The sequence below is a fragment of the Sturnus vulgaris genome, chromosome 3 (genome assembly GCF_052056855.1).
Source record: "Sturnus vulgaris isolate bStuVul1 chromosome 3, bStuVul1.hap1, whole genome shotgun sequence".
Lineage (NCBI taxonomy): Eukaryota > Metazoa > Chordata > Aves > Passeriformes > Sturnidae > Sturnus > Sturnus vulgaris.
The window spans coordinates 89,194,874-89,222,245 of NC_142245.1; the positions used below are offsets into that span (position 1 = coordinate 89,194,874).

At 35.1% G+C, this 27,372-nt stretch overlaps 1 protein-coding gene and 1 long non-coding RNA gene across 5 annotated transcripts in view; one reads left to right on the forward strand and one right to left on the reverse strand.

Annotated features, from left to right (window-relative positions):
• PHF3 (PHD finger protein 3) overlaps positions 1–27,372 on the reverse strand; it is a 49,369-nt gene that overhangs the window by 10,381 nt on the left and 11,616 nt on the right. For 2 of the 4 annotated variants that reach the window (XM_014888861.2, XM_088162234.1), the window contains 7 exons: positions 19,842–20,003; positions 16,936–18,751; positions 5,957–6,281; positions 4,755–4,923; positions 3,078–3,228; positions 2,792–2,948; positions 1,922–2,038 (listed from right to left, as the gene is read on the reverse strand). In XM_014888861.2, the coding sequence (XP_014744347.1) occupies positions 1,922–2,038; positions 2,792–2,948; positions 3,078–3,228; positions 4,755–4,923; positions 5,957–6,281; positions 16,936–18,751; positions 19,842–19,983 (2,877 nt within the window). In that variant the 5' untranslated portion in view covers positions 19,984–20,003. Of the gene's footprint in view, positions 1–1,921; positions 2,039–2,791; positions 2,949–3,077; positions 3,229–4,754; positions 4,924–5,956; positions 6,282–6,401; positions 9,928–16,935; positions 18,752–19,841; positions 20,004–20,256; positions 20,333–27,372 lie in introns of those variants that run through there. The other 2 variants (XM_088162235.1, XM_088162236.1) reach the window with 2 other exon arrangements.
• Positions 1,437–4,758, forward strand: LOC148224472 (uncharacterized). The gene is made up of 3 exons (XR_015802675.1): positions 1,437–1,902; positions 2,354–2,544; positions 3,956–4,758. It is a non-coding gene; the product is annotated as an uncharacterized LOC148224472 (long non-coding RNA).

Here is a 27,372-nt window from a genome sequence, read left to right on the forward strand (position 1 = left end):
TAATACATTCTTATTTTGCAAGTATCAAGCAGTTTCATAAAGCAAACATGCAAGCAGCCTAACTTCTCCTACAGTGTAGGAGCAAATACTTACCAGGTACGCAGTTAAATAAGTTATAAAGCAAACCTTCAACGCTAAATTAAAATACTGGTAATTCTGATTTCCCAAGAGCTAAAGAAAGAAATACATCCATTCCTTTCCCATAATAATAGGGACAATGTAAGATATAAATATATGCAAATTTGTATCATTTTTCAAAAGCTTGTTTTTTAGTACATAAACCTAACGCTTCACCTCAAAAAAAATTTAAAGGTATTTTTGAAAGTAATGGAGTTGCTAATTCTGATAGCACTGCTGCTTTGCCTTCTTGAAATAAAATAAAATATAAAGCATTATTTCTAATATTGCCTCTTAAACACATTTCTATTTCTTAGACCAGCAGGGGTTTGTGTTGGCTGTGTCAAATGTCTCAAACCTGATTTACTAATGAAACAAGGATTCTATGATTGCTTTATCTGTTTGAAAAATACCAACATACTTTTCAACATCCGGGGGAAGTAAAAAAAAAAAAAAAAATCAGTAAGCAGCAGTCTCAATGCCTTGCTTAAATAGTAACATGAAAAATACAATCAAGTGATACATTGCTATTTATTTTACATGCTTCTAGAAATTTTGAAGTATTTCTCTGAAACAATAAGGACTCTTCAGCAATTTTTTGAGCAGCATACAAATTTTTGGGAAGATATTTCTCATAGCAGTGGAATATTATTTTGCATGGTCTGTTCTCAGAATTTCACTGATGTTTATAAAAATAAATGTACAAAGTTCCACTACAAAAGATGGGACAGATACAGAATAAACAAGCTTTTCATCCTTTATAGGTCTTTGAAACAACTCAAGACAATCAACAAGTGTTTTTCCATAGAAAGTAGCAAAAAGTTATTATGATTCATGAACAGGTGTAGCCACAACGTGCAATGACAAGGAAAAAACACAGGAATTATTACTATTGCAAAACACATTGCAATCTCTAAAACAGCATTCCACTCTACTAAATTAGTTATTACCAAACATTAGTTCTGAGCACAGAGATGAATTTATACTACCCAAACATTGTGCTTTTAGGTTCTATGATGTGGACTATAAATAGCAAAGATCCCATCAACATAAACCCAGATTTTGTAAACTAGAAAATTTTTAATGGCCATTTCCAAGCAGCTGCAGATATTGTCAGACTAAAGCCCAATAAACAGAGCAATGTCTAACAAAAAGGAATTTTCTATAAAAATAACACATGTCCTCTTATTCCTGTTTCTCCTTAACGGTCAGCACAGTATATAGAGTAACTTTCTGTTTTGAGAAGTCATGCTTAAACTAACCTAGTAAACGTCCTACACTTTCTTGGGTTTCTTTTGCTGCTTGATTTTTTTGTTTGTTGTCCCTTTAGGCTGCTTTTCTGACTGGCAGATTAGGTTGTCATTTCTGGATTTACTTCTTGGGGACTGATTTTTATCGTTTCAGTAGTAACTTAGAAACAACACCAGTTTGCTTTGGTTTGGTTTGTCCAAATAGATCTTTCTCCCTCTTTAAGAAACTGGTGTTTATAAAGCTCCAGCAACAGCTTTAAAATCCCGTGGAAAATAAGGACAAAGAAGCCTTCACTCTTGAGACAGAAGGAAGAAAGAACAAGCAGCAACAAAGTTGCAAGGCAAAGGAAAGTGCATGGTTTCCTCCCTTCAGAAACTGACTACACTCCTTTCACTTATCTCCTAACAACATCTTTGGGTACTAAATTAATTATAGAGATCCCTCTGCTTGATCATAACATCCATTTTGCTCTTTCTGCATATACTTGACCCTGCAAACAGAAGTTACACATATTAAGGCTGTCAAATAAACAAGGTAAGTTGACAAATCTCACATGTCTGTTTTCTCTCTGTCTCCAAGCAGCCAGCTCTTTGGAAGCCAGTTCTTCTGGGCTCATTTTTATTAGATGATCTGGAGTAACCTCTCCTTTCAGTACTTTCTTAAATAATATCTAGAAGAAAGAAGAAAAGTAACTATTGCTATCAAGACAAAAACAGCTTGCAGCAGGAAATAAATCAGAGAAGTAACATACAACATGCTCTGTACAGCTAAATTGAGTGTGTAGGATCGTAATTATCTCCACTGCAGGAAGTACTACTAGATTTTATAACATAAAAAGTTTAATTCCAGAGCTCCATTTATTCTACATAACAATGTATCTACATATACCCTTAATGATCAAACGTATAATTAACTGCTGTTTCAAAGGAGAAAGAGTTTATGCCCACTGCAGCAGTCATTCAGTTTACTGTTTTTGTTTTTAAAGGTGCAAATCCTCTGCATTACACAACAAAGAGAAGAAAGTATCGAAGAGGATATGTATGCTTTTTGACTAAATGAAGTGCTACAGTAAAAACAGACAACCAACTACTTCAGCAGTATGAGCAAAGAGAAAAAAGCAGTAAACTCTTCGATAAGATAGAAATTCTTATAATTTACAGTTGGCTAACTGGAGTGGTAAGATACTATAAACACAGCGACTTGATCAGAATAACTGATAAAGGACAAAATATAGAAACTGAGGAGGTTTGATGTTAAATAATGGGCTCATAGAAAGCAGAATAGAGGGTGAAGGCCAAGCTTGAGAAATCTGGGTGTGAAAAAGCACAGTGGGGAGATCCTGGACAGAAAACCAGAAAACTGTTCCTTTAATCCACAGCAAATCAAGGATTTCTGAAAAGGACAACAGACAAATCACACATACATTATTTTTAGGATCTTTCAGATTGAACATTAAACTTCTGTATTTGTTCTTATACTTCGCATCAGTGTCTCGAAAAAAAGAAAATAGCTCTCTTTCAATCCTTGTGGCAACTTTTGCTGCTCTCTCCTCAGGAATTTTTAAGCTGGAGTCTGTCAATCTATAAAAGAACACAGTTGCAAAAATTACAAAATGCACCCAAATAATTAACAGGTTTTTTCTCTGTCTTCCAAAGGAAAATATTTATAAATATATAAATGAATATTTTCATTTCTTAATATATCTTTACCTTTTCATAAGAATTTCCTTAAGAGATTGCTTAACACTTTGTCTTATCTGATCAGCAGAGGGCTTGGAAGCTGGCACAGCTGGCAGGTGTGTTGTACTAACAGATCCCTTCTCATTTTTCTTTTTCTTAATTTCTTGTTTCTCATGCATACCTATCAAAATACAGAGGTTAAAAATTGTAAAATACTCAAGTAGATTTACTTATAAACTTTGCTGCTGATGAAATTACTTTCATAAAATTTTATTTTTAAACTGCTAAGAATTGATCCTCAGGAAGAACGAGTGGACTCACAGGTTGGTGGATGGTTTGTGTTTGGTTGGGTTTTCTTGGTTCTTTGGTTTGGATTTTATGTTACTTAGAGTAATCCAGAATAAAAACTTCCTTAGCAGAAAAAGGGAGATTGCCCTTCGATATGTAGTATTTTCTTCCACACCAAATCAAGATGGCCAGTGTTCATTAGCTTGATCTTAAGTATGATTTTTGACTCAAAATTTTTGTAACAGCACAGATTCATTTTTCAATTAATAAACTGAGAAATAATATACTATGAAACACATATATGCATAATAAGCTTTACTTTAAAATACCATTTTACATTAAACTTAGCATTTCTGCATCTGTTAGCCGTCAAAATTATTTTAATTATAATAATCTCATCTTCTGATTCACATAACACTCAAGGTCGTTATAAGGTTTGTGTCACAAATAATGGATATGTCTAATCAAACTAAAATCATTAAAGAAAAATTACTAATTTTCAGAGAGTCAACTGAAAGTTCATTTATGTCAGCATTTGAACATGTCATTAATTTTGAGCAGCATTCTTTCATTTCAGAAAGCAATGGGAAATAAGTAACTTTTTTTTTCTCATTTTATAGTCAGAAACAAAGGGAACAAACTGAAGACTGATGAAGATTTCTAGAATGCATCAGCATTGGCAGAAGACCAGAAGAGCTGAGTTATACATTTTTAGACAAAAATTCTAAGCTTGAGTTTCAGAGCAAAAGACACAGTTCTCACACAAAATCTCACTAGCTTTGCTGCTGAGATTTCAGTCCCAAATGACAACATGTTACAATGATCTTAGAAGAAAAATGCTTATTGGAAGGGAGCTGAGGAGAGGACAGAATTTGCTGGGAGGGTAATTATGTCCCTTCAACCTTTCAGATGAAGTTTAGATGAAAATTTGATGACTCAGCAAGCAACATAATCTTCTCCTTTGAAATGAGTTGATAAAATTGTCGATTTGTTAATTATTATCAAAAGACACCAGTAAGTCAAAATATAATTTATACAGCAATTAAACCACGTTTATGCATACAAAGTATTTCATAGTATTTTATGAAAGAGTATTTCAAAGTCTCATACAATGGAAAATAAAGTTTAATACTTTATTAGATGTCTGTGTACTTTTTCTCCCACTTTTGATTTATGTGAGCATTCTCTACTATTGAAACAGGAAACACATATCTACCTAGGACACATCTACCTATTAAATAGAACTGAAAAATAAATGAGAAATAAAGATCTTAAATGTTACGGGAACAAACAGCTCTTCAGATCATCATCACGTCCACTATGAAACATGATTTGAAAAACTGACGTTATAAAGAAATGCACCATCCTTCACTGTACAGAGATGTGAATTGCAGCATGGAAGACCCCAAACCTTGGTACCTGATTTTGTGGACCTTTCAACTGTATTAAGGGATTCTTTACTTATTTTTTCATTTTTATCTTCAGGGGACCGCCGAGGAGTTTGTGATCCTTTCCGAGTAGGAACATGTTGCCCTTTTTTAGTATCTGAGTCTCTGGACTCCGATAAATTTTTCCCATCCCCAGATTCCTGAAAGAAACATTTACATATGTTAGCATGCTACTGAATGCTACAATCAACCTCTATGTAATTACCACATATTTTTCCAATTTTTTCCTTTTTACACTGTACAATGTATATCCTGGATGTATGTGCCACCATATAATTTTCTAAAGAATTACTGAACAATATCCTAAATTACTGCCAAGCATTTCTTAACAATGTCTTTTAAACATTGGCTCAAGATACAGCACAGGTAATTTGCATTTAGGCTGTATGTTGACAATGACTAAGTTTGCAGTTATTTTAAAAAGTCAGGGATACTAAGGAACAGCCCTTAACCAGTTTCCATCATGAAGGTCACCGACGTTTAGAAAGCATATATAAACTAAAATTTAAAAGAACAGCTTACATTCCAGAATTTCAATACTATTACTCAGAAATAAGACAGGATTGGTGACGATTATGTTATCATGAATATGACAATAGATACTAACAGACTGAATAATGATCTCAATCTCTGTAAATTATGCTTTGGTTAGTAAAATTAGACATAAAAAGTAGAAAAGCCCCAATCGAAGCACCAGGCATTCTTTTTCTACATACAATCTGAAATAAAAACAATCAAAACTAAAATACTGTTGTCTTAGTGTTTCATATTGTTTATCTGCATCTTCTAACACACAGCAAAATGACAAATGTCCTACAATACATTTAGAAATCTGAAAGAAAAATGCACTAGGTTCTTCACCATTTCTTTGTACACCTGTATGCACAGGTTTATACACACATACAGGAGTAGGACTTTGATGATCATTCTGTCCCTTCCAACTTGGGCTCTTCCATATGCATGAGACATGCATATAATCCCACTCAATGTAAGAAGAGCTTAGCAATAGCCTCTTGAAAAAGTCAAGCCAGTTAAAAAATGAAGTAACTTTGTAAGTAATTTAAATTAGATTCACAAAGATGTCTGAGCTTGGTCTATTAATTGGTAATGGGACAGGAAGAAACCTTCTAACCTCAGTAATTAAGAGAACTTAAAACATTAAATAAGACTCACCCGTTTGAAGATTTTGACTTTGTGCTTCCCAGCATCCTCTGTTTGCTTTGTTTTTTCAGTCATTGTATTTAGATTACAAGTAGGAGTTTGCTTTGACACCCCCAGTTTTTCACACTCAATTACTTTTTCTTCTTTATGCTCAAGTTTCACTTGAGTATCTGGTACATTTTGGTCAAAACACTCCATTTTTTTGTCTTCTTCAGCACAGCATTTCACACACACATACTCTTTATCTTCTTCACCCATCTGCTGTGCTTGAGAAAGGCTCAGTCCAACACAATCACCATGAAACCAATCATCACATCTACCACAACCTACCATAAACCTGAAAATAAAGCAAGATATAAGTCAGTGAAAACTGTGAGTCTATAAAAGAAGATACAGCACCTTCAGCAGGACGTATCATAATTGTTTTGATTTGTGCATCTCAATCATTTGTTCTTACCTAGTGATTTTCTTTGGTGCTTTACATCCATCTCCAGCCTTACGACATGGTGTGATCTTCCTGAAGTATTTTTTTGCCTTTTTGCCTGTTACAGTAGTCCAAGAGACTATCAATACCTCATTGTGTTTATGTAACTTGCTCCCAAATGCTACCAAGCTTCTTTTCAGACTACTATCAATTTTCTGATGAATGTTAAAAAACAAAGTCAAAAACCCAGCAACTCTCAGAAACAGTAAACTTGTTTGAAAAGATTTGAACATTTTTTTTGCAAGATATTATCCCTGCTTTCTTACAAATCTGATTGTCATAATTCATCAAAAACACAGCAGCAGCTGCAATCTTCCACAGAAGTATGAGATGTTTAAATGTTTTGACAAACACAATGGGCGTATCAACCTATTCTAAATTAGCTGGTATTTTACATCTCATTCCTTAGACCACTATTACTAAACTATTTCTAGAAAGTTGCCTTTCATTCTCTTTTCTGGTGAATATGGGGCCAGGCATTTGGCTTCCAAAACCAACCTGTCCAGCTTGCAGTGATTGTTTTCTTTTAAATAAGGTACACACTTTTGCACTACTCAGCTGTTTTATTCTGAGCTAATGGCTATTTAGAGAATGTTTCAAACACCGAAATGATTATCTTTTAAAGGACACCCTTCAACTCACAAGTCACTTAACTGCATTATTTTAAAAGCAGAATCAACTTTAGATACAGATAGTATTTTCAAAGCATTGTAAAGATCACCTGGACTAAAACAAAAACATAATTTCTGGCTATTTTGTGGAAGCATTTTGAAAACTTCCATGAGGTATCATGAATATCTAATTGCACTGATAGTTACAATTTCCAGTGCAAGTATTTGGGAATGATGTGGAATTTCGAAGTTCCACAGGCCAAAAACCAAGTACTTCAGAAGACTTATATGGTAGGAATTATTTTTTTCAAATAATGAACCTGGCAGCAAGGAACAGCTTCCAAATGATGGAGGAAGACCTCTTGCAACATCCAGTCATATTCTCGTTCCCCTTTGATATTTTTGACAGGGTGGGGGGGCTGCAGGTTGTTTTCTTTTTCTTTTTTTTTTTTTTTGGTATGTGTGCTTTTGTTTGTTTGGTGGGACTTTTGTTCAACTTTTATTTCTTTCTTCTTTTAATTTTGTTTTATACTTACATAAACTATATTCAAGATAGGTACTTTAACATATAGTCTGAAGAAAATCCAGAAAGACTGCAAGTGTATTAAAGAAAGTAGAAGTTCTTTGTTAACACTAAAAAATTATTTACTGAATTCTTAGGTTTTGAATTTCATAGAAGACAGATCTCACTTAAAAAGTAATTAATGAAAAATATATTGCTGAAACAACCAGGTTAAGAGTTAAATACAATGACCTGCAAATCCTATTTCTTTAACCTAATACCTTATAGGTCTCTTCCATAAGGTGATATTCTAAGCAAAATGATTCCTAACTTGTGTATATCCCCATTCAGGCTAGGATCTGCTATTTGCTGACTTACCTACTTGGCAGAACCATATAAACATTACAGGATGTGCTTAGAGCAACTCTCATTCTCCAAAACTGTAAATGCATGTTCCAGGTGGTTTGATGCAGGCATTGCATTCAAAAACTACTGTTGCTTCAAAGAGGTGAAAACTCTTACTAACAGTGGACATTTGAAACAAGAGAAGAAAAATCTGTGTTTTCATGTTCTGTCCCTCCCTACTCAAAATACATCAGGATTCCATTCTGCTGAAGAATATATTATTTTGATGCAAAATGAGTCTGAGAAGTTTTAGAGGTCCATCAAATTGAGAAAAAGCCTATGATGATGTTCGCTAGATTTGAGAAACTAGTTTTTAAACCAGTTTGGGAAGAAAATTATTTTCTCATTTTGAATTTTCTTTTTCTGAGCTGCAAGTACATTAATAGTATTACTTGTCAATAGCAAACAGTATCTGCCCATCTAGTTCATAATTTTAATTGAGAAGGCAGAAGTTCCTTCATGTTTTGTCAGTATCTCAATCTTTTCAGATTCACGTTCCAGCAAATCGCAAAACCAAGAAAGGCAATGTTAGGGGACAATTACTTCTGATGGTCTCAGCAGAGTAATACCACAGCATTTATAAACACAACAGAAAAACAAGAAAGAAGCAACAAGACTGCTACACAAAGCTGACTTCTCCTTTCTGAGAGCCTAGAGCCAAACATGCACAGGCAGAAAATAGAAGGTGAGTACCTATTTCAAAACTGCAAAGCACAGTGGGTGTTTTACACAGAACATGTCTTGTACCACTGCAATAAAATACTAGTAAAGCTCTGGGAATACCGAAACAAAAATTCCCCATGTAAGATTTTCTACAAAAGCTGAAATAAAGTTAAAGCACACAGCCAAAGCATCATGCTTAAAGGGTGTTTTGGTGTTCTGTTCAAAAATAAAAGGAAACCAAAAATACACCATCAGGAAGCCACAACTGCTATTAATTGAATTTTTATTAAAATTATGTATTTTTCCTCAGTTTGTTAATTCAGGCATCGGAGACTAATTTGTTATACGAGGAAGAAGGATTGCAATGTTTAGTAACCAAACTTTTGACTCATATTTAGAAAATAGATATTTGCTGAAGAGATTAAAATACACAAGATGCTGCAAACGTTCAACTTTAAATTGACAGCATGTGGAATTTTTCATCTTAGCTCACACATATTAAGGGGGGGTAATAGAGATGGTGTATAAGTAAGGCACCAGGATAGGTATTCAGTCTTAAATCTTTATTTTCAGGGCTATCAAATAAATAATAAAAGATTTAAAAGACAAAAAACCCTACAATAAATTCAGCTCAGAAAAGATCATTCTTCACTAAGACTACACACCAGTAGAGAGATGTCATTCAATCAAACTACTGAAGATGGAAGATTCATTTGACTTCATTCCAGTCTTCACAACAGAGTTTCAATTACACTATATTTTAACACACACAACAAAACTTAAAAATTCAGGATTCAGAAACCAAAACTACAAAAAGAATCAGGAAATATCCATGACGCCTGTTCCATAAAACATAATGTATTGTTTATAATTGTTTTGTTTCAACCTAGTTATACAAAATGGTAATAAAAATACTGGTGCTGACTGCCTAAAAATATTCACTATTTCTACTAATTGGGATTTTTTTTCCCCACACTAGCCAAATGCAAGATTGCAACTTTTGAGGCTGGGAGAGAACATATTGATTTTGATACCAGTAATGCAGATAATCCTTTTTACCATAAGGCCACTTTTACATGTCTGTTTCTCTCATCTGCACACAAAACAACTATGATTTGCAGCAATAATAATTAAGTAGTGGGCAATGGTCAAACTAAATAAGGGAGTCAAGAAAAACTGAAGCCTGGTTCGAAGGCTCAAGGATGTCCTTTTGCACAGTTGCTACTTTTGACTGAAGAGGTTCTGGTATCTTGGACTAGTAAAACATCAAAGTTTCTGATTGCAGATTGCTTCAAATTTGAAGTGCAGGACTTTTACCCATGTTGTAAGGCTGGATTGGAAGATGTAAAGCTGAAAGAGAAAGAAAAATATGTTTTAAAATACTAAGTCATGACACCTTCAATGAAAGAGGTGCTTTCATTGGACTTTTTTTTTTTTTTTTTTTGAAGAAAAAGACTTTAAAAAAAACCTGACAGGTGACAGCAGACAGTACTATAACTCATTTAGACTTTTGCATAGAGTATGCTACTGTTTCATTCTTTTAAAGAATCCCCTTGCTAGTCCACATACCAGCATGCAAAGAGACATCTTAAAATCATAAAACATAAAAAGAGACAGAATAATTAATGTAAATCTGCCACAGTCTCTCTTATGATCGGAAGACTTTCTATTTGCAGTAAATTAAATTCATTTGTTAGATGAAAAATTCAGGTTTGGACAATTTATTTTCTAAATATATGGGCCATGTTTTAAAATTACTTTCATATATTCAAGTTACGTAACAGCAGCAAGTTTCCAGAGAAAATCATTACTGCAAAATGGGCAGAAACCACCTTACTCATAAAAAAGCTTTTCCTTGTAAAGTCATACTTGGGTAAAACAAAATAAAAACCAGGAGCTGTCAAGAGATGTTCAGTGTGGGACAGTAATCAGCATTTTAAGATTAATTAATAATCTAAGTTGCATTGCCACAGAAAATAACTTAGTTTCAAAATAATTGCTTCTCTAATCCTTCATGTTTGTGGTACATAGCAATTGGAAAAAATACCACAACATGACTCAAATCTTAACCAAGAAAACCCAAACAAACAAAAAACCCAAGCCAAACTATTCAAACTAACACTCTACACCTGAACTCGCCTCAAAGGAGTAAACCCACTGTTCACTTTTTAAAGACTTCAGTATTTAAAGCAAGTCCCCTATTTGCACTTCATCCCTTAATGGCACTGTTCACCAATCTCCTACAGATCTGTTGTGAACTTGTATTAACATTTCAATTGTTTCTCTGCTGCACTGATACTACAGTCTAACCAGTGTTAAAGCAGGGACAAGATGGCATGGCAGCTTTAGCAGAGTGTATGGTACACATCAGTGAATTAGTAGGCTTCATACAAGACTCCAATGAAGCATGGCCTGTCCAAATAAAAACTGCAATACCATATAAATGCACAGAGACATAAGCAGTTCCACTTGTTTCCGTTTTGACAAAGTCTAACACAAGTGACATGATTCTTCAAGTTCCGATCTTCTTCTGATAGTGATTGAGAGAGGTTTGTGGGTTTTTTATAGATCTCTTCACACAGAATTTGCAACATATGAAAAAGACACTGCAAACTTATTGCCTAAGTACTAAATTTCAATAACCCATATTTTATGCCGTATGTTTCTTCTCTTTCTTAAAGGCATCATTTTCTTTGCTATTCATATTACAGGAACCTCTTCAAAGAAGAAGCTGCAGGAAGACAAACCCTATCGTTTTTTAATTAAAGATGAATTCATGAAACATGCCAAACAGCAAAGGCAAAACCACTAACTTTCCCCAAAACCCTGAAAAAAATGAGTACATTTCCTAATATTAATTACAAATCTGCACTAAAAATTATGTATATACATACATACACACGCATATATAATTATTAAGGGAAGCTCCATTACCAGTGGATTCTACACAGTGGCGTGTTGCAGGATAAAAACCACGTGCTTTATAAACTGCATTTATAAGCACTTTGTATTTATGCTCATCTTCTTTAAAACTATTTTAGACAACTTATGGTATCCATTTGCTTGATTCCTTAATGCCACTGGTATTAATAATAATCCTGCCAATACTGCTGATAGTAACAATCTATGTAAAATCTGCAAATACAATTATGTAACCATAAATCACAGTGGAGTCCTTCCCTTCATTAATTATACACTACAATGTTGTTTTGTTTATACTGTCATTCAGTTTTTCTACCGTGGGTGGAAAAGCACAATACCTTTTAATGTTGCAAGGCTTTTCACAGAGGAAGAAAGCAGTAACAGAGGCACAAAATTTAAAAGCATCATCTATTACTGTAAACCGATGACATCTTGCATAATCTGCTCCTTAATATACTCATATTATCTAATGGACGTTTACTAGAACTCAGGCACCATCATTATTCTAATTACTCTTCCTTGTGAAGAATGTTCTCACAGCAAATTGTTTGTTGTATACTATCCACTGATGCCAGGCATCACCGCCCTAAAAAAATATGCATATGTAATTCAGGAATGGCTGTAAGTTTGAAGCCTTAAGCTCCTTTCTCAACCACTCTCTTTTGTATTGGCTTCGCAAATTGTATGATATCCTGGACCCACTATAATTTACTGACATTTAGCACTAGTTTAAAAATACAAATCTCCTAATAATCTTTACTATAGGTAAAAATGGTTTGCAGTTCGCACCCATCTTGCATGCATCATTGCCAAAATACTTTTCTGTACTAGAGTTCTGAAGGAACTTTTTAGGAATTATGTGTAAGCAAGAGATCAGGAATACTACACCTTTGCTAAATCAACATCAGCACTTTCCAATTAATTACCTTTTACAACATTACTAACTTTTCCTCCATATCAAAGCACAGTTGAAATGTAGGGGGAAAGGAATACCCTAAGTAAAATCTTCTCCCATATCACTTAATTTTTCTGTGAGGTCTGAGTTCTTTTTGTGTCTGACAACTCAAACTGGATTATCAAAGCCCAAACAACAACAAAAAAAACCCAGAAAAAACCAACCAAACAAACAAACAAAAAACCCCCCCCCACAAAACAACAGCAGAAGAAAATCCCCAAGCTCTCACAGCCTGTTTAAAAAAAAAAAAAAAATCTTACTCAGAACAGATGAAACCAAGAGGAAGTCACCAAATTAAAAGTTACAAGCTTGCTCTATGATAATGTTTTCTAGAACATTTGCTTAGAAACAGAGTATCTCAAGTTGCCTACTATGAATTATTCATCCAAAATTGATCAAAATTCTTGTTAAAGAAGACACACTAGACACACGGGAGACAATCTGAAAAATGTCTGTTAGATTGTCTACTTCTTCAGCCTTCCAGTCTGCAGAGAATGTGAACATCTACAGTGAAAATCAGAGAAATCTTTTATTAGCAGATTCCTCAATGCCTGCAGAGCTACTATCTTCATTTCACACTAAGCCAAGAAACTGCATATTATTTTTAAAATTCAACGATCTTTAGCAACCTTTAATCTGCCTTCTGGAAAAGTAACTTGTTTGTGACAGTATTTTCAGCATCACTTAGATTTCATTAGTAATTTGAGTAGTAACTTCAGTGTAACATTTTTCAATGTGATATGCATATCCATACACATATACACTTTTCATCTGTAGATAGATAAATGAAAATTTTTGCACGTGATTTATGTTATTAGCTGATGAGAAAAAATCTGACAGCAATGTGGGAACATGCTGGCAACATCAAACATGTTGAAAATAATATTGTTGAGTAACAACAATTCAAACCTTGCAATGAAAAAATACCCCTTCAGATGTGCTGAAAATTACAAAAAGTAAATTGTCATCTGACTTGTGCAGAAACACAAAGCTTAGTTTCCATACAAAAGAGCAATTCTTTTTAGTTATGTAGCAAAGCTACATCACAATACATAAAGCGAACAGGCTGAGAGAGTCCTAAAGCCAAAGACTGACAATCCATTCTCTGAGTAATGAACATATATATAACAGCTATCATGGTTACAGTTTATAAACTTCAAGACAAATGGGAAAGACAGCATAAAGTCATTGTTCAAAGCTCAAGTGCCAAATAATGATGATAATATATTAGGAGAAAGCAAGCCAAGCACTGTCTCTTACAAAACATGTTATAACTTGTAAACTTTTTTGATCATAAAAATCTCATGTTTATAAAATATAATTCCTCCTTTTCCAGACAAACCCACTGTATCTGCAGTATGAAGTAAGCATAGTTAGACTTTGTATGTGGCCAGCAAATTACTGAATGTATTCCTGAAGATATAAATTTATTCCATTTGTCACATGCTGATCTGCAATATAACAACACTGAAGTACCATCTTTCTGTTCTAGCAGGAAGAGTAAAATCACTCTGGGTCTGTGGTGTAAGGCCAATGTAAGCATTGCCCTTTGGGAATTCTGCATACAAAGAAAGCTGATGCACGATTTCCATACATTATCTTGAACCTAAATCAATTGTCCAAGCTTGATATTACAATAACAAGTTAGTGGTTTTACATTTATTACAGGGAATACACAAAGGTTCAAGTGACTATTACTCTAAATCCTGAATTTTAAATATGTTACTTTAAAATGCCATCCTGCAAAGCTCTCAGCAAATTATTTCCCAGTTTGGGGCTGCACCTTCAGTTTATCTTCTTTTCCTACAAGCAATTTGTACCACAGCATTGCTTAAAAATTTCCAAAATTGAAATAACAGAGCAAGATATAAACACAAATGTTGTTTCAAATCTTAGCTCTGCCTTCGACATTTCTTGAACATAGAGTCATTTGACAGCATTTGTGTCTTACACTTTCTCATTTTCTCTTATACAATGAACAAAGGGTAGAAGAATCCTGTCAGGTAAGAGTGACCAGCTAGGTGGTTTCAAAAAGGAAACAAAAATTCCTTGAAAAGTAGTCCAAATAGTGAATTTAAATCCTCTTTTCATTACAGTAAATGTTGACAGTTTTGGATTAGTTGGGATAGTTGATGGGTGTCCAAGAGACAGAACTTAAATTTATCATCCTACACCTTTTCTCTTTTGCACTGTACTAGAAGTGTTTTCTTTTTCTTGCACTAATGAAAATAGGACAAAATGCCGAGGCACTGGAGATACAAGTTCTGCTTCCTCTTGTATCTTAATGACAGCAAGTGAATCGGCAAGGTTTAAGTCATTTGTAGCATAAAACTACAAAGTAAAGTAATCTGAACAAATTTAAACTTTATTACTTAGACTAGTAACAATAATAAGTCACACAGTGACAGTCTTAAATTTTCTGTTATTAGGCATGAAGCTCAATACTGCAAGCTTCCTTATTCCACTATTGTGTCTCAAGTCACATTCTATATACAAAAATCCTGTGTTTATGTGCTAAAAATCTTTCTACATTTAGCAAATCTGATTCTCTTCTGCTGAAAGAGCTGGTTGTATAAACAGTTTTGCAAGGCAGACATAAAAACAACACAGTTCCAACACAAAAACCCTAAAACACTGAAGACTGACATTACAAAACTGATGATATCCATAATTACCACCTGTGGCAACTCATGGGCTGTCTCAATCCAACCTCAGCTTGTGATTCACACACTATATCATTCTTCTGGCAGCAGTAAGAACTGGCAATGTAAAATTGGGTTTGTTGAACTTAATCCTATGTCACTATGTATCCCTGTATCTTCTGTAATGCTACTTTGACTTTATAAACTAAGTAGATTTAACTGAGTCACTGCCACATCTTCCCACACTAGTTAGATCCATTTAGTAATAAAAAAAAAAAATCAAGACTTCCTAAACTCTAATAAGACATTGAAAAAAAACAAACCCATAGAATGCTTTAAATATTAGCAAAACCAGAAATAATATATCACAAGTTCAAATCAAAGCTGCATTTTTAACAGCTATCAAGTAGTTTAAATTCCAAATATCATATTTTGCTTTAAAAATATCTACAGAAGCAGTTTTGTACCCACAAAGCAGCCTTCCGGGATGTAAACAATTCTCTGAAATACAGGCTACTCACACAGTCCTACCATCATGGTAATGTCTAGGATGACAAAAACTAAGGAAATGCAACTTGTTTAAAATTAAACACTCTTTTAAAGACATAAGTGATAAGAATCTTAAAAATAAAAGTTTGGTGTGTTTTTTTTAATAGAACAACAAGGAACTAAATTTGAGCATCTCTTCAATCAGGTAATCCTCAGCACCCAGGCAGAGCAAATATCTTAATTCTTTCAGTAGGCCACAATGATGCAGTTACTATAGCTGTACAGTAAATGAATTTTCATGTATTTGTTTTTCAAATATGATATAATGAGTCAATAAACCTCAGAAGGGCTTCTTAGATACACAAAAAAGCAAAAAAAACATCCTCAGGTGCCAAAGGTAATTGTTCCATATTTCACTCTGATGTATGGAGTTCTAAAGCACAGTCACTAAAAATTACTATTAAAATTTCCTCTCACATAAGCTAATCACAAATATCTTCAATTTGACATTAAAAAAACAAAAAGTAGGCTAGCAGGTAGATCAGCAACAAAAAATACTTCAACATTAAAACATAGCAAGTGTCATAAAGAATTTCTTATTCTTGGACTGACAGATCATTAGTGAAACCAAATGGTCTTTTTCAACTCACTTACTGTGTAAAATAAGTTTTACCAAAGATGACTATTAACAACTTCAGATGCAACATCATTATTAAGTTTAAAGGCAAATTCAGATATGGACACATGGAAGTTTTGTGTGTTTTTTTCATTTTCTTCTTGCTCTCCTTCCCGCCAACTACTTAATTACTGTTACATGAACCCTCACTGCAATGATTACATGAAGTGAAAAAAACCTCTGTATCTCTACTATTAGAATTGGACCTGTACCAGATAAAAGTCACATGTAAACAATTATCTGATTTTTTTGGTTGATGGTGAACCTTCCACTTAAGAAGTCTCTGGAAAGAAGGAAATGACAACCTGGAACACAGATACCAAATTTCTTTTCTATGAAAAAAGTCAAGTTTAAAGTGCATAATTAAATAGCATGGAATAATTATACAGTCATCAAAATAGGTACTCACATAATAAAACATTTCTATTCAAACTTTTGGGCCAAATTAATTTCTAATGTTCTGTTTAAATGACTGAAAAAAGTGTATGAGTGCAAAGTAAGTTAACTGACTGTATGATATACAGACTTGAATAAAAGACTTGGACTTTGTTTCGGCAGGAGCAGCATGAAATATTTGGTGAAAAGAAAAGAATTATTTTCCAAGACCAGTAATAAATGCCTAAGACACACTGCCACACACACCTGTTGCCATGTGGCTTTTTGCAGAAGCCACACTGCTTGCTGGGCACCCAAATATGTTTGCTTTCACTAGCAGAGGTATGTTCCAACCCTTCCCTTTTAACAGTTGAAATGTTGTCTGGAATGAACAAGGGAGGTTCATCAAGCGAAAGACTTTTGCTACTTCTCCTCTGTCGAGGTTGAAGATTCTTATCATTTCTTTTTGATTTGTTTTTTTCTTTATCATCTTCCTTCAGATGTTCTACAGCAGAGGGATCTTTAGTCTCTGCCTCTTCCTTTGTGGAGCTATTTGCTTTTAGCCCAGTTGCAAGTTGGTGTTTGCTGGTTTGCTTCTGACCAGCATGTGAAACATGGCCTGACAATGAATGCACAGAATGGTAGGGATCTTTAGAACAGCTTTGATGAGTAGGAGACCTCTCACTTGCTTTTTGAACCGATGACTTCTGGGCTTGCCCAGAAGCTTGAACTCGGGGTATTTTCTTCAGCTTTGTGTTGGTCTGTTTTTTTACAGTCACCCCTGAAACGCTACTCTTTGCTTTCAAACCCAGATCAGTGTGTTTCTTCCTAATTTTAACTGGGTTATTTGATTGCTGATGACTCTCTTGCTCATCTGCATTTCGCTTCAGACTTGCTGAAGAGGGACTGTGAAGGCTCGAAACAGCAACACCAGCTCTCGTTCTTGACCGTGCTGTTTCTTGTTGCACTGTACCTGATTTCTGCCGAGTACATGCAGTCAGATTTTGTTTATTTTGTACTATAGATTTACTATGTCGAGGCCTAATGTTCTTTTCGCATTTTGTTGAAATATCAGGTTTTTTCTCATCATCCTGAAATTTTGATGCCTCTGGGCCTTCTACTTTAGTACTGCTGATCTGTTGCTGTACATTTTGGCTTGATTGGTCAACAACAGTGCTTTCTAAAATGCTACTTCCTGGGTCAGCAGAAGTAAACTCTTTGCTTTTCAAGTCTTTATTATCACAGTCTGTACTGTCCAATAGTTTCTCAGATGAAGTTTCAGTTTTCTCCATTCCCTTGTCATCACCTCCAGCTTCTGTTACACATTCCTTTAGTGACAATGTATTTTCATCAAGAATTTCCACACTGTGGGAACCTGAACTGCAGTCAACCTCCTCTTTCATAGAGCTAGACAAATTTGAAAAGGTCTCACAAATTTCATCTGTATTCATGCAAGTACTAGATGAATCATTATCTTTTCCAGTTACTTCTACTGGATTATGTTCTTCCTTCTTCTCTGATTCCTCTGCTTTATTATCAGTCTTTTCTTCTGAAGAATTTTCCAAGCCCATTGAATCAATCCCATCACTTGTTTCATTTTTAACTGGAATCATTTCAGTATCTGTAGATACTGAACCAACTGACTCAGCATTCCCAGAGTCAGTCTTCACTGCAACATCTACTATTTTCTTTGTTTCCCCAGGAGAAGGGGAACAGGGCTCTGTTAAATTACCACAACTTAATTCTTGGGATGTTTCTTCAACTTTTGCCTGCTCAGGGGTTTCAGACTTTACTTCTTTAACATCTTCAGGACCAGGCTGACATTTTGTATTACTTTGGGATGCTGTTACTGCTGCTGCTGTTCCTTCCACCTGTCCTGATCGTCTTGTACTACGCCTAACCTCCCTAGGCTGCTCTGCTTTCAAGCGTGCAGCAACATCTGTCTCTTTAACTGGACTTCTCTCTTGTTTCTGTCCATTTTTTGGAGCAGATCCACTTTTTACAGATGACTTCTTGGTATTAGGAGGAGGAGCAACATTTGAACGCTTGGCTAGCGTGCTCTGCCGCAGACTCCGTACTGGTTCTAGGAAGGGAGAAAGAAAATGTCTTAGCTATTCTGTTTCCTTCTTTTTGCAAATACAATTTGCCTAGAATAGAAGCGACTTACCTCAATTTAGCGTACTGGATACAAAGAGAACTTAAAACTTAGTTGTTTACTAAACTTAAAAACCCCTCCAAACCCAAATTACTTGATTTCAATTTTACACTGACATAATATGTATGCAAAATCCCATAATTCTAAAGGCTATGGAATTTCTACATACAAAACACAAGTGATGATACAAAGGCAATCAAAACTAACCCTACTTTCTACCTCTCAGCCTTTGCTATGTCAAACAAAAATTGCACAAGCTATATTGTAATTAGAAATATAACTGAAGTTTTAAAATCTTTTAGAGAACAGTTTACAAATCTGAGATTCAGTCACATTCTCACCTGATGACAGCTTTTATATTTTCTAAACAAGTAACCATTCCAGTGCCTTTCTAAACAGCATAATCACCAGCTTTGTACCACAGGCTCTTATTTAAATTCTGATCTCCATATTAAGTAATTTTATCTTTTTAACTCAAGCTGCTCTATAGGGGAAAAAAGCAGAGCAGTAAATAAGTTCAACAAGTTAGAAAACCTGTAATATAATAAATTAGCTAGTACAAATGATCTAAATATTTTATTAAATATTACGTATCTTGAGATACTTTGTTTAAAGACTTTCTGACTGCAATACTATAACCTAATTTTAAATTAAGCATATAAAAATACAATCAAAACTTTAATTGGAAATAGAGACGTGCTAACTTAATATTCCAATGCTGTTTTGCAACTCCATCATGCTTTTGATGGTGATGAACGTTATTAATCTTATGTAGGTAGAAGGATCAAAATCTCAAATATTAGTTTAATGACCATAAGCAATAAGGAAGACACTAACTGTTTATCAAAGAGGAATTCTAACTAACTTATACCCTATGCATGCCAGCTTCTAGCTGCAGTGTATGAAAAAGGCAATTTCTATATTGGAATTCACACAACCAAGTTAAATTTATAAATGTTGGGAGGGGGATTTTAAAGATTTGATTTACTTCAAATGTGCAAACACAATCTATGATCACCTTGTGCCATTAAACGTGGTGATTTCCTCGGTGATGTGACTGATGCTTCTTCAGCACGGCTTCTCAAATTCCTATTAGGCAAAGCAAGCTCATCGTCATCAATGGTGTCATTACCACTCTCTTTAACTCCTTCTTCATCCATAGTATCATCAAGACCAATAACTGGAAAAAACAAACAAGAAAGAGCCTAAAACTTAAAATGATCAAAAAAGTGTTGCAGCTATAATGCTGAATAAGACAAGGGAAGAGATACTAAAAAATAAATAAAATTGCCAACTAAAATCAAATAAAAGAGGAAAAAATGAAGAAATGAAGGACAGAAAATTCCCATGTGAGGCAGTTTCAGTGTAGAAGACGCTATCACCCACAGCTTAAAACTTCTGTAGACAGTCCTCACAGCTTTTTGTGGACTCACATTTTTATTGGGTTTTTTTGCCACAGGAAGGTCCCCAGTCTTAGAGGATCAGCTGCCCCTCACTGTCCCTTCCCACCTAAGAAAAAGTGAAGAAAGGTAAACAGCAGAAAGAGCTGATCCAGAAGTGCAGAGTGTAAAAATAACAGTTTTCTCACAGGATACCATTTAAAAACTCTCAGCTCCACCCACATCACATATCTGCATCTGTAATGCCTTTTTGGTAGAGCTTTAAGTGCAGCAAGAACTTAACCTCTCAGGCGAGACAGGGAACATTGTCTTTGGTGAACTCCTATCCTCCACTAACCTGAGAAAGATGCCAGAGGTTGCTCCTGTAAGGAGGTTTCCTAAGAGGCAGTCAGGTCACTACACCAGCCATTCTCCTCACTTGCTCTAAGTTTGATTCTTGCAGTAGCCTCTCCTATTTAAAGATCCTATGTGTGATAATGAATCCTAGTCCCCATGGGATGTAAAATTTGTGAGATCAAGCCAAACACCCAAGTGACTTTACAAAACACATGGGAAAGTCTAACAAATATAACCGACTCCAAACAATCAATGTTTTTCACTATTAAGACACCAACCTTGAAGCATTTTTAAGATAAACTCACATGACACATATAAGATATCTAAAAAATTTCTAAAAATTGCTTACTTAAAAATTATATAAATTAACACATCGATCACAAAAGTCAAAAAAAGCTAGGAGTTAAATTAAAAATTATTAGAATTTTTAGATCAACTCAGAAAATTTGTCAGCTCCTGGTCCTTCTCAAGTCTGATATTTTTGAAACTTAAAAAAAAAAAAAACAATGCCCTTGTGAAGGCACTACAATAATAAGCATACTTTTAAAATAACAAAAACTGGAAGCTGTAAGACACTGCTGAAGCCAAAGACTGATGATAACCAAGTCTATCAATCTACAATCACCTGCCATGAAGAATAAAAAAATAAAGTAACCAAGCAAAATTAAGAAGTTCAAATATTAGGAAGTTTTTTATTGGCCTCTTAAGGAAGGCTGATCATGGCACCAGGCAATCAGCATTCTGAACTTCTGTAATCAGATGGTTGCTAGGAGCTGAAAGCTAGGAGTTTCTTAAGCTAACAATCTATGGTCATTCATTTTATTTTAACCATAGTTTTTAGTTACTGCATTGCACACATCAGTTACAAGGAAAAGTGTTTGTGGAAATTACTGTCTACTTCCACTCTCCAATCCACAGAGACACCTTTACATCTGTGTGTCTTTACAAACATACAGATACCACACACAAGGTGCATGAGGCTGATAAAGTTGGTCTTACTCCACTCAGGAGTGTTGCTTAATCACTTCTTTACTATACGCTACATACTGGACACACTGGCAAAAAACTTACATTGTAACTGCCCTATTAGACATTATTTTCCCAGTAATTATCTAATACTGGCCATTGTCTAAGATGGAAACCTGAATGAGAAGGACCCTCACCCTAACTCCAGCTGCCCATTCTCATGTTCTCAAAGATTATATCCTCCCAACAGCTCTGCACTTTGGTATTCGGGTTTTCAGTGTTCCTGCAAAACGCAACACTGGCTTTTGGGAACAGACCGTGACAAAATAGACTATTTTCATATCCACTTCTGTTCCTTCTGTGTAGAACTAAACTACTAAGCTACTGAAGACAACATGAAAAAGAAAAGCTACTAGGACAGCTTCTGAAACAATTCTGAAGCATATTAAGGGGCTGACATTAGTCTTGGGCTTTACAATGTACTTGCTCAAAGAATTTATATGCCCTACTTAATTAAATAAAAGAGACACATTCGGTCCATTATTGACAGACAGTTTGAAATATTAGAATTAAAGTATTTCCATACTTACAAGACTCTGTGCTGTAGCTTTAATTTTACAGAGGAATTGAAGCACAGAATCTTGCTAATCTCAAACCATCTGAGCTACAACTCAGCTAGTAAAGACAGTCTCATGAGGCCCCTGATGAGGAGCATTCCACACAGACCCTGCTGGGAAGAGAAAAAGTGACAGAGAACAGCAATAGATACAAAGAAGACTAGGAAAGTAAATCATGAAGGAGAAATGGAAGTAAAGAAACAACCCTAGAAAAGATTAAACCAACAAAAGCAAAATCATAGAGAACAAAAAAAGTAGAGATGATCTTAATAACAAATACCTAAACATTATCATAGCAGTAAGTATAGAAATTAGAAAAATAAAATAGGAAAAGTAAAAAAGGAATAACTAAAGCAAAAACGTATCTGAATAGGAAGAGTTACACATCAGCGTACAACTAAACAGATGACAAATAAGAAAAGCACAAGTCACATTCAACATATTTATACTGGATAAGGCACCACTGACCTTCACCTTACGATTTTGAGTTTCCCCATTGCTTATAAAGTATCTAAATTTTCAAACTGCTGGGCTGTACTACTGACTCACTTCTAAATAGAACAACATACAGTAAAAACAGTCTACTTACAAATTTAAAGCAATGTTTTCCCTGTGCTAAATAAAAGCATGACCATTTTTTAATTCTTTAGCAAGGCAAAACTGAAGAAAACAAGCCTTACTTTCTGGTGAAAGAGGAGGTAAGGAGAAGAAAACACCCCTAAATACATCCTCAAAAACTATGATATTTATAAAATCTTTATTTTTATTAACGTAAGACTTTCCTCAATTATTTTCAGCCACAACTAAGGCAGAAATACTCAGTTTTTTGACACACTGACCAAGGTAAATTTCAAGTGAAGAAATAAATTTCTTTTCTGTAGATGTTAGCCCTGGATTTCTTTTGCCTAGGTAACCACACCAAACAGAATATCATTGTTGCTCCTGCTTTGCACTGTTGTAAAATGTTATGTCCAGCTGAATCACACTGATGGCAGGAATGTGTAAATCCACAGCAGATTCCATTTAAGCATCACAGATTATATGGAAATGGTTGAACATTTAAAAAATTCCTATGTTATATGGGAATAACAACAAAGATGTAACATTATGCTTCAATGAAAAGAACAGTTACAGTCTAAAGCAGCAACTAACACATCTAAGTAAGCCTTCAGAAGAGCTAATAAACTCCAGTGAAGCAACAAAACAGAGATATTTTGTCAGTAAGTTGCAAGATGATAAATGAGGATGGTATACTTTCTATGAAAAACCTTTTTCCTATTGACATTTGTGATGCATATGTTCAAGAAACAAGATTAAAAATACTTTCTATTAAAAGAAGATATATTTCCAAGAGAAATTACATGACTGATGACACAACTTACATAAGGAAACAAACTAACTGTTGTACAAAAGTTTGCCTGTAACCCATTGAACTGAGAATTTGCCTGCAAGTACTTTGGGCTGACTGCCCAGTGTAAGAAAAGAATCACAGTAACTAACCTGAAATATTAACTAAACATTTGATCCCTTTCTCCATTAATGTTTGTGTTGTAAAGGGGTAATTTTACAGTCTTTAGAATAAAGACATATGAAAAGCAACTAGGATTAATAAACTTAATACAGCAGGTATCTCGACAGAGGACTGCAGACCCAGTTTTATGAATAAGATGAAGCTATATCACAAGCCTACTGAATTGTGGTTCTTTAGGGACACAAGCCTGTTACATTGGAAATAAGGAGCAGAAAAATACAAATTTCAACAACAAAGTAAAAACACCACACCAAACCAAGTACTTTAAGGTAAACTAACTAATCCTATTAAGAAAGGAGTCTTCATGTATGTACAAATCAGAGAGCTAATCTAAATTGCTTTGCAAATCTTAGTACAGATCCAACCTCTCTCCACCCATGAAACTGATCCAAAGGCATAAATAACTAAATATTTCAGAAAGACCGAAGCTGGGGAATACAGGTAGTTTGCCATCTACAAACAGGAAGAGGCACTAAATAAATATTCTCCAGGTTCTCAATACCAATACAGTAAATTTAAATTTTATACAGAAAAGTTACCGCCGTGGTCATAAAACACTGTGTAGCTGTTCATATGGACAGCTTGGAAGAAGGAAGGCATAATTAGGTAAGAAAATTCAGAGAAGCAACTGTAGACCACATTTTGGAATCTCAAAGTTACATTCAAAATTATTTCAAATATAAGAGGTAAAAAACATGTACATTTGGCTTTAGTAAAAAGAGTCTGAAATGTCTAACACAGCCAGACACCACATCAGCTAAAGAAAAGAGTTTTTTCAGTCAGAAAAAATGGTTTGGCTTCAAAGATTCAGTAGGTGATCATGATTTTGGGACAGGCAATATTGCTTTTAACAATACTCATGAAAACACAGATTAAAACTAGAAAAAGCAGACTGCACTTGAGGAAAACACTTTCCCAGCAGCAATCCAGAGGGACGGGGAAAAAAAGGCAATTAAAAAGATGTCCCTAACACATTTTATATATTCTTACAGCATCAATCTTCTTCATCATTTATGGTAAGTACCCGATTCGATAAACAGACACTAAATTAGTTAAAAGCTTGATTTTAATATGAAATCTTGAAATGTCTCCAGATGATATGCAATTAAAATTTCATTCCCAGTATTATAACAAATCAAGCTACCCCAGTAAATGATATCCTGAAAAGCTACACAGTTCGTGATAGCTAAGAATTACCAATTTAGTACGACTGCTGTTATTTCACTCACTGGTATGTGATCAGTATGACCTGCTATGCTCACAGGTGGATAAGCTTCCAGCATGTCTTCCAGCAAGAACAGAACAAAACAGAAAACCTATCACTAGGGTACCATTCGAAGTTGAAATAAGTGTGTTGCTCTTAAAAGAGTTGTCAGATTCTAAAGTTCAGAGTTTCTACTTCTTCTCAATGAATTGCTCAAGGTAAAAAAATCAACACAACCCCAAAAGCATGCTTTCACACCCACTCACACCACTTACATTTAAGAAAGCCAAGAGTTGTACTACACAATATAATTTTCTGCATTGGTCATGCACAGATTTTAAGACAGCCACCTGATCAAACCGATGAAAAGAAGCAGAGAGGCATCTAAAACTTTGAGACTTCTGATTGCTTCAAGAATTTGGATTTCATTTGTTTCTCGAAAGTTTCATTTTGTCAAATTCTGTCCTTTAACTGGCAAGGAGAGAACTGTCATATCAATTTCTAATATCAGCACGGAGTCTTTTGTCTTTTTCACTTACACCTACTTCAGGACATGAAGAACGCTCCATAACTACTAAGCTCCTACGAGCTGCAGTGAATAAGATGTGAATAGTTTGTACCTTGATTCACAGAGGTAACGAAACTTCTTAACTGTGCTGTAAGACCAGCATTCTCTGTCTAGCTCCATAAGCCAGCAACCTAACCACATCTTTATGGTTCAGCAGTCACCCTTCACAAACACATTCTAAAAGGATTTCAGCATAATTTGACCTCTACCCTATTCAGCCTGTGAGAGCTGTGAGAGTCATAAAGCGTTATGTCTACCTCTGCTAAAAGCCATAACCAAGATCACTCACAAAGAATCTTGTTCTCTTCTCTAAATATGTAATTATTCAATCAAAGCTAAAAAGATAACCCCGTTCCATTACTCAGTAGCAATTATAGAGCAGGCTCAGCAAGCTTGGTCTGCTCTGTCTTTGGTCTCTGCTGGTCTTTGCCTGACCAAAAGTGCCATCTAACTAAAGAAACTATCTAAATCCAGCACAACCTGGATTCAGGCCCAGAGATAAATATGAAACTGCTTTATTGGTACTGATATAGTTCTGCCTATCAATAGATAGGCAACAATCGTCCATTGTCATTCTATCTGTCATACCAGTACTGCTGACTGAGACACTCAGTACAAGAAAGGCATGGACCTGGTGAAATGAGTCCAGAGGAGGCCACAAAAATGATTGGAGGCCTGGAGCACCTGTCCTTTGAAGAAAGGCTGGGAGAGTTGGGGCTGACATGGAGAACAGGGGACACCTCATTACAGCCTTTTAATACTTAAAAGGGGCGTATAAGAAAAATGTGAACAGACACTTTAGTATGGCCTGTTGTGACAGGACAAGGGTAATGGCTTTAAACTAAAAGAGGGCAGCTTCAGATTGGATGTAAGGGAGAACTTTTTAGTACGAAGGTAGTGAAACACTGGAAGAGGTTGCTCAGAGAGGCAGTAGATGTCCCATCCCTGGAAACCTTCAAGGTCAGGTTGAACAGGACTCTGAGCAACCTGATCTAGCTGAACATGTCCATTGCTGAGGAGCTGGACTAGATGACCTTTAGAGGTCCCTTACAAAACACATTACGATTCTATGCTACTATTCTCCCCTAGAGATGTAGTTATAATTCAACTTACAAGACCTGTGTTTTCTGGATAGATGTCTCTTTGTGCTTCTTATAAGCATGCACTTGAACTGTCTAAAGGACATACAATCAATTGCTACCAGTATCCATTCACACAGTCAGGTAACAGGTAACTCACCATAAAAAAAGCTTAGTATTAACAAAAAGCTCCGTTCTTGATGAATGATGCACAATATCAACCCTAAAGCTGAGCAAAACATGTTGACTAGTAACAACTTTGAATCAGGCTAGTAAAAACTCCCAAAAAAACTAATGTCCATGCAGAGGTAAGAAAAACAGCAGGAAGCAAACCCACACTCAAAACCAAGTCAAGTTAAGAGCAAGAGAGAAGGGGGTTCTGAAAATAAAAATACATGATCTCTGGAATAAAGCAGAGAAAATGTTACAGTCTTGAGAAACTTGGCATGTGGGTAAGAAGTAGGCCTGAATCAAGCCCTTCTCATATACTCATGTTCACGTAAGAAATTTCACTTACACGCTTGGGTTGAAAGCATACAAAGACAGTATCTTGCTTGTGCATAGGTTTTCTACTCCTGAGCTCAGCTCAAATCTGCTTTCAAAGAAATATTAGTGAGCCACGCCTTCTGCTCCTCCATTTTATCTAGAAGACCTGATTACCATTTCGGCTACAACACCTGTCCTGAGTTTAACTATTACTACCTTTATCTCTTCAGCTTGCTCACAGCAATCAAATAAGCTGTAGCATGAAATCTGCACCACTTTAAAAGTTCTACAAAACAGAATACATTCCAGTTATTCAAGAAGCATCAAATATATAAATCTGTCCTTTGCTGGTCCTGTGAATT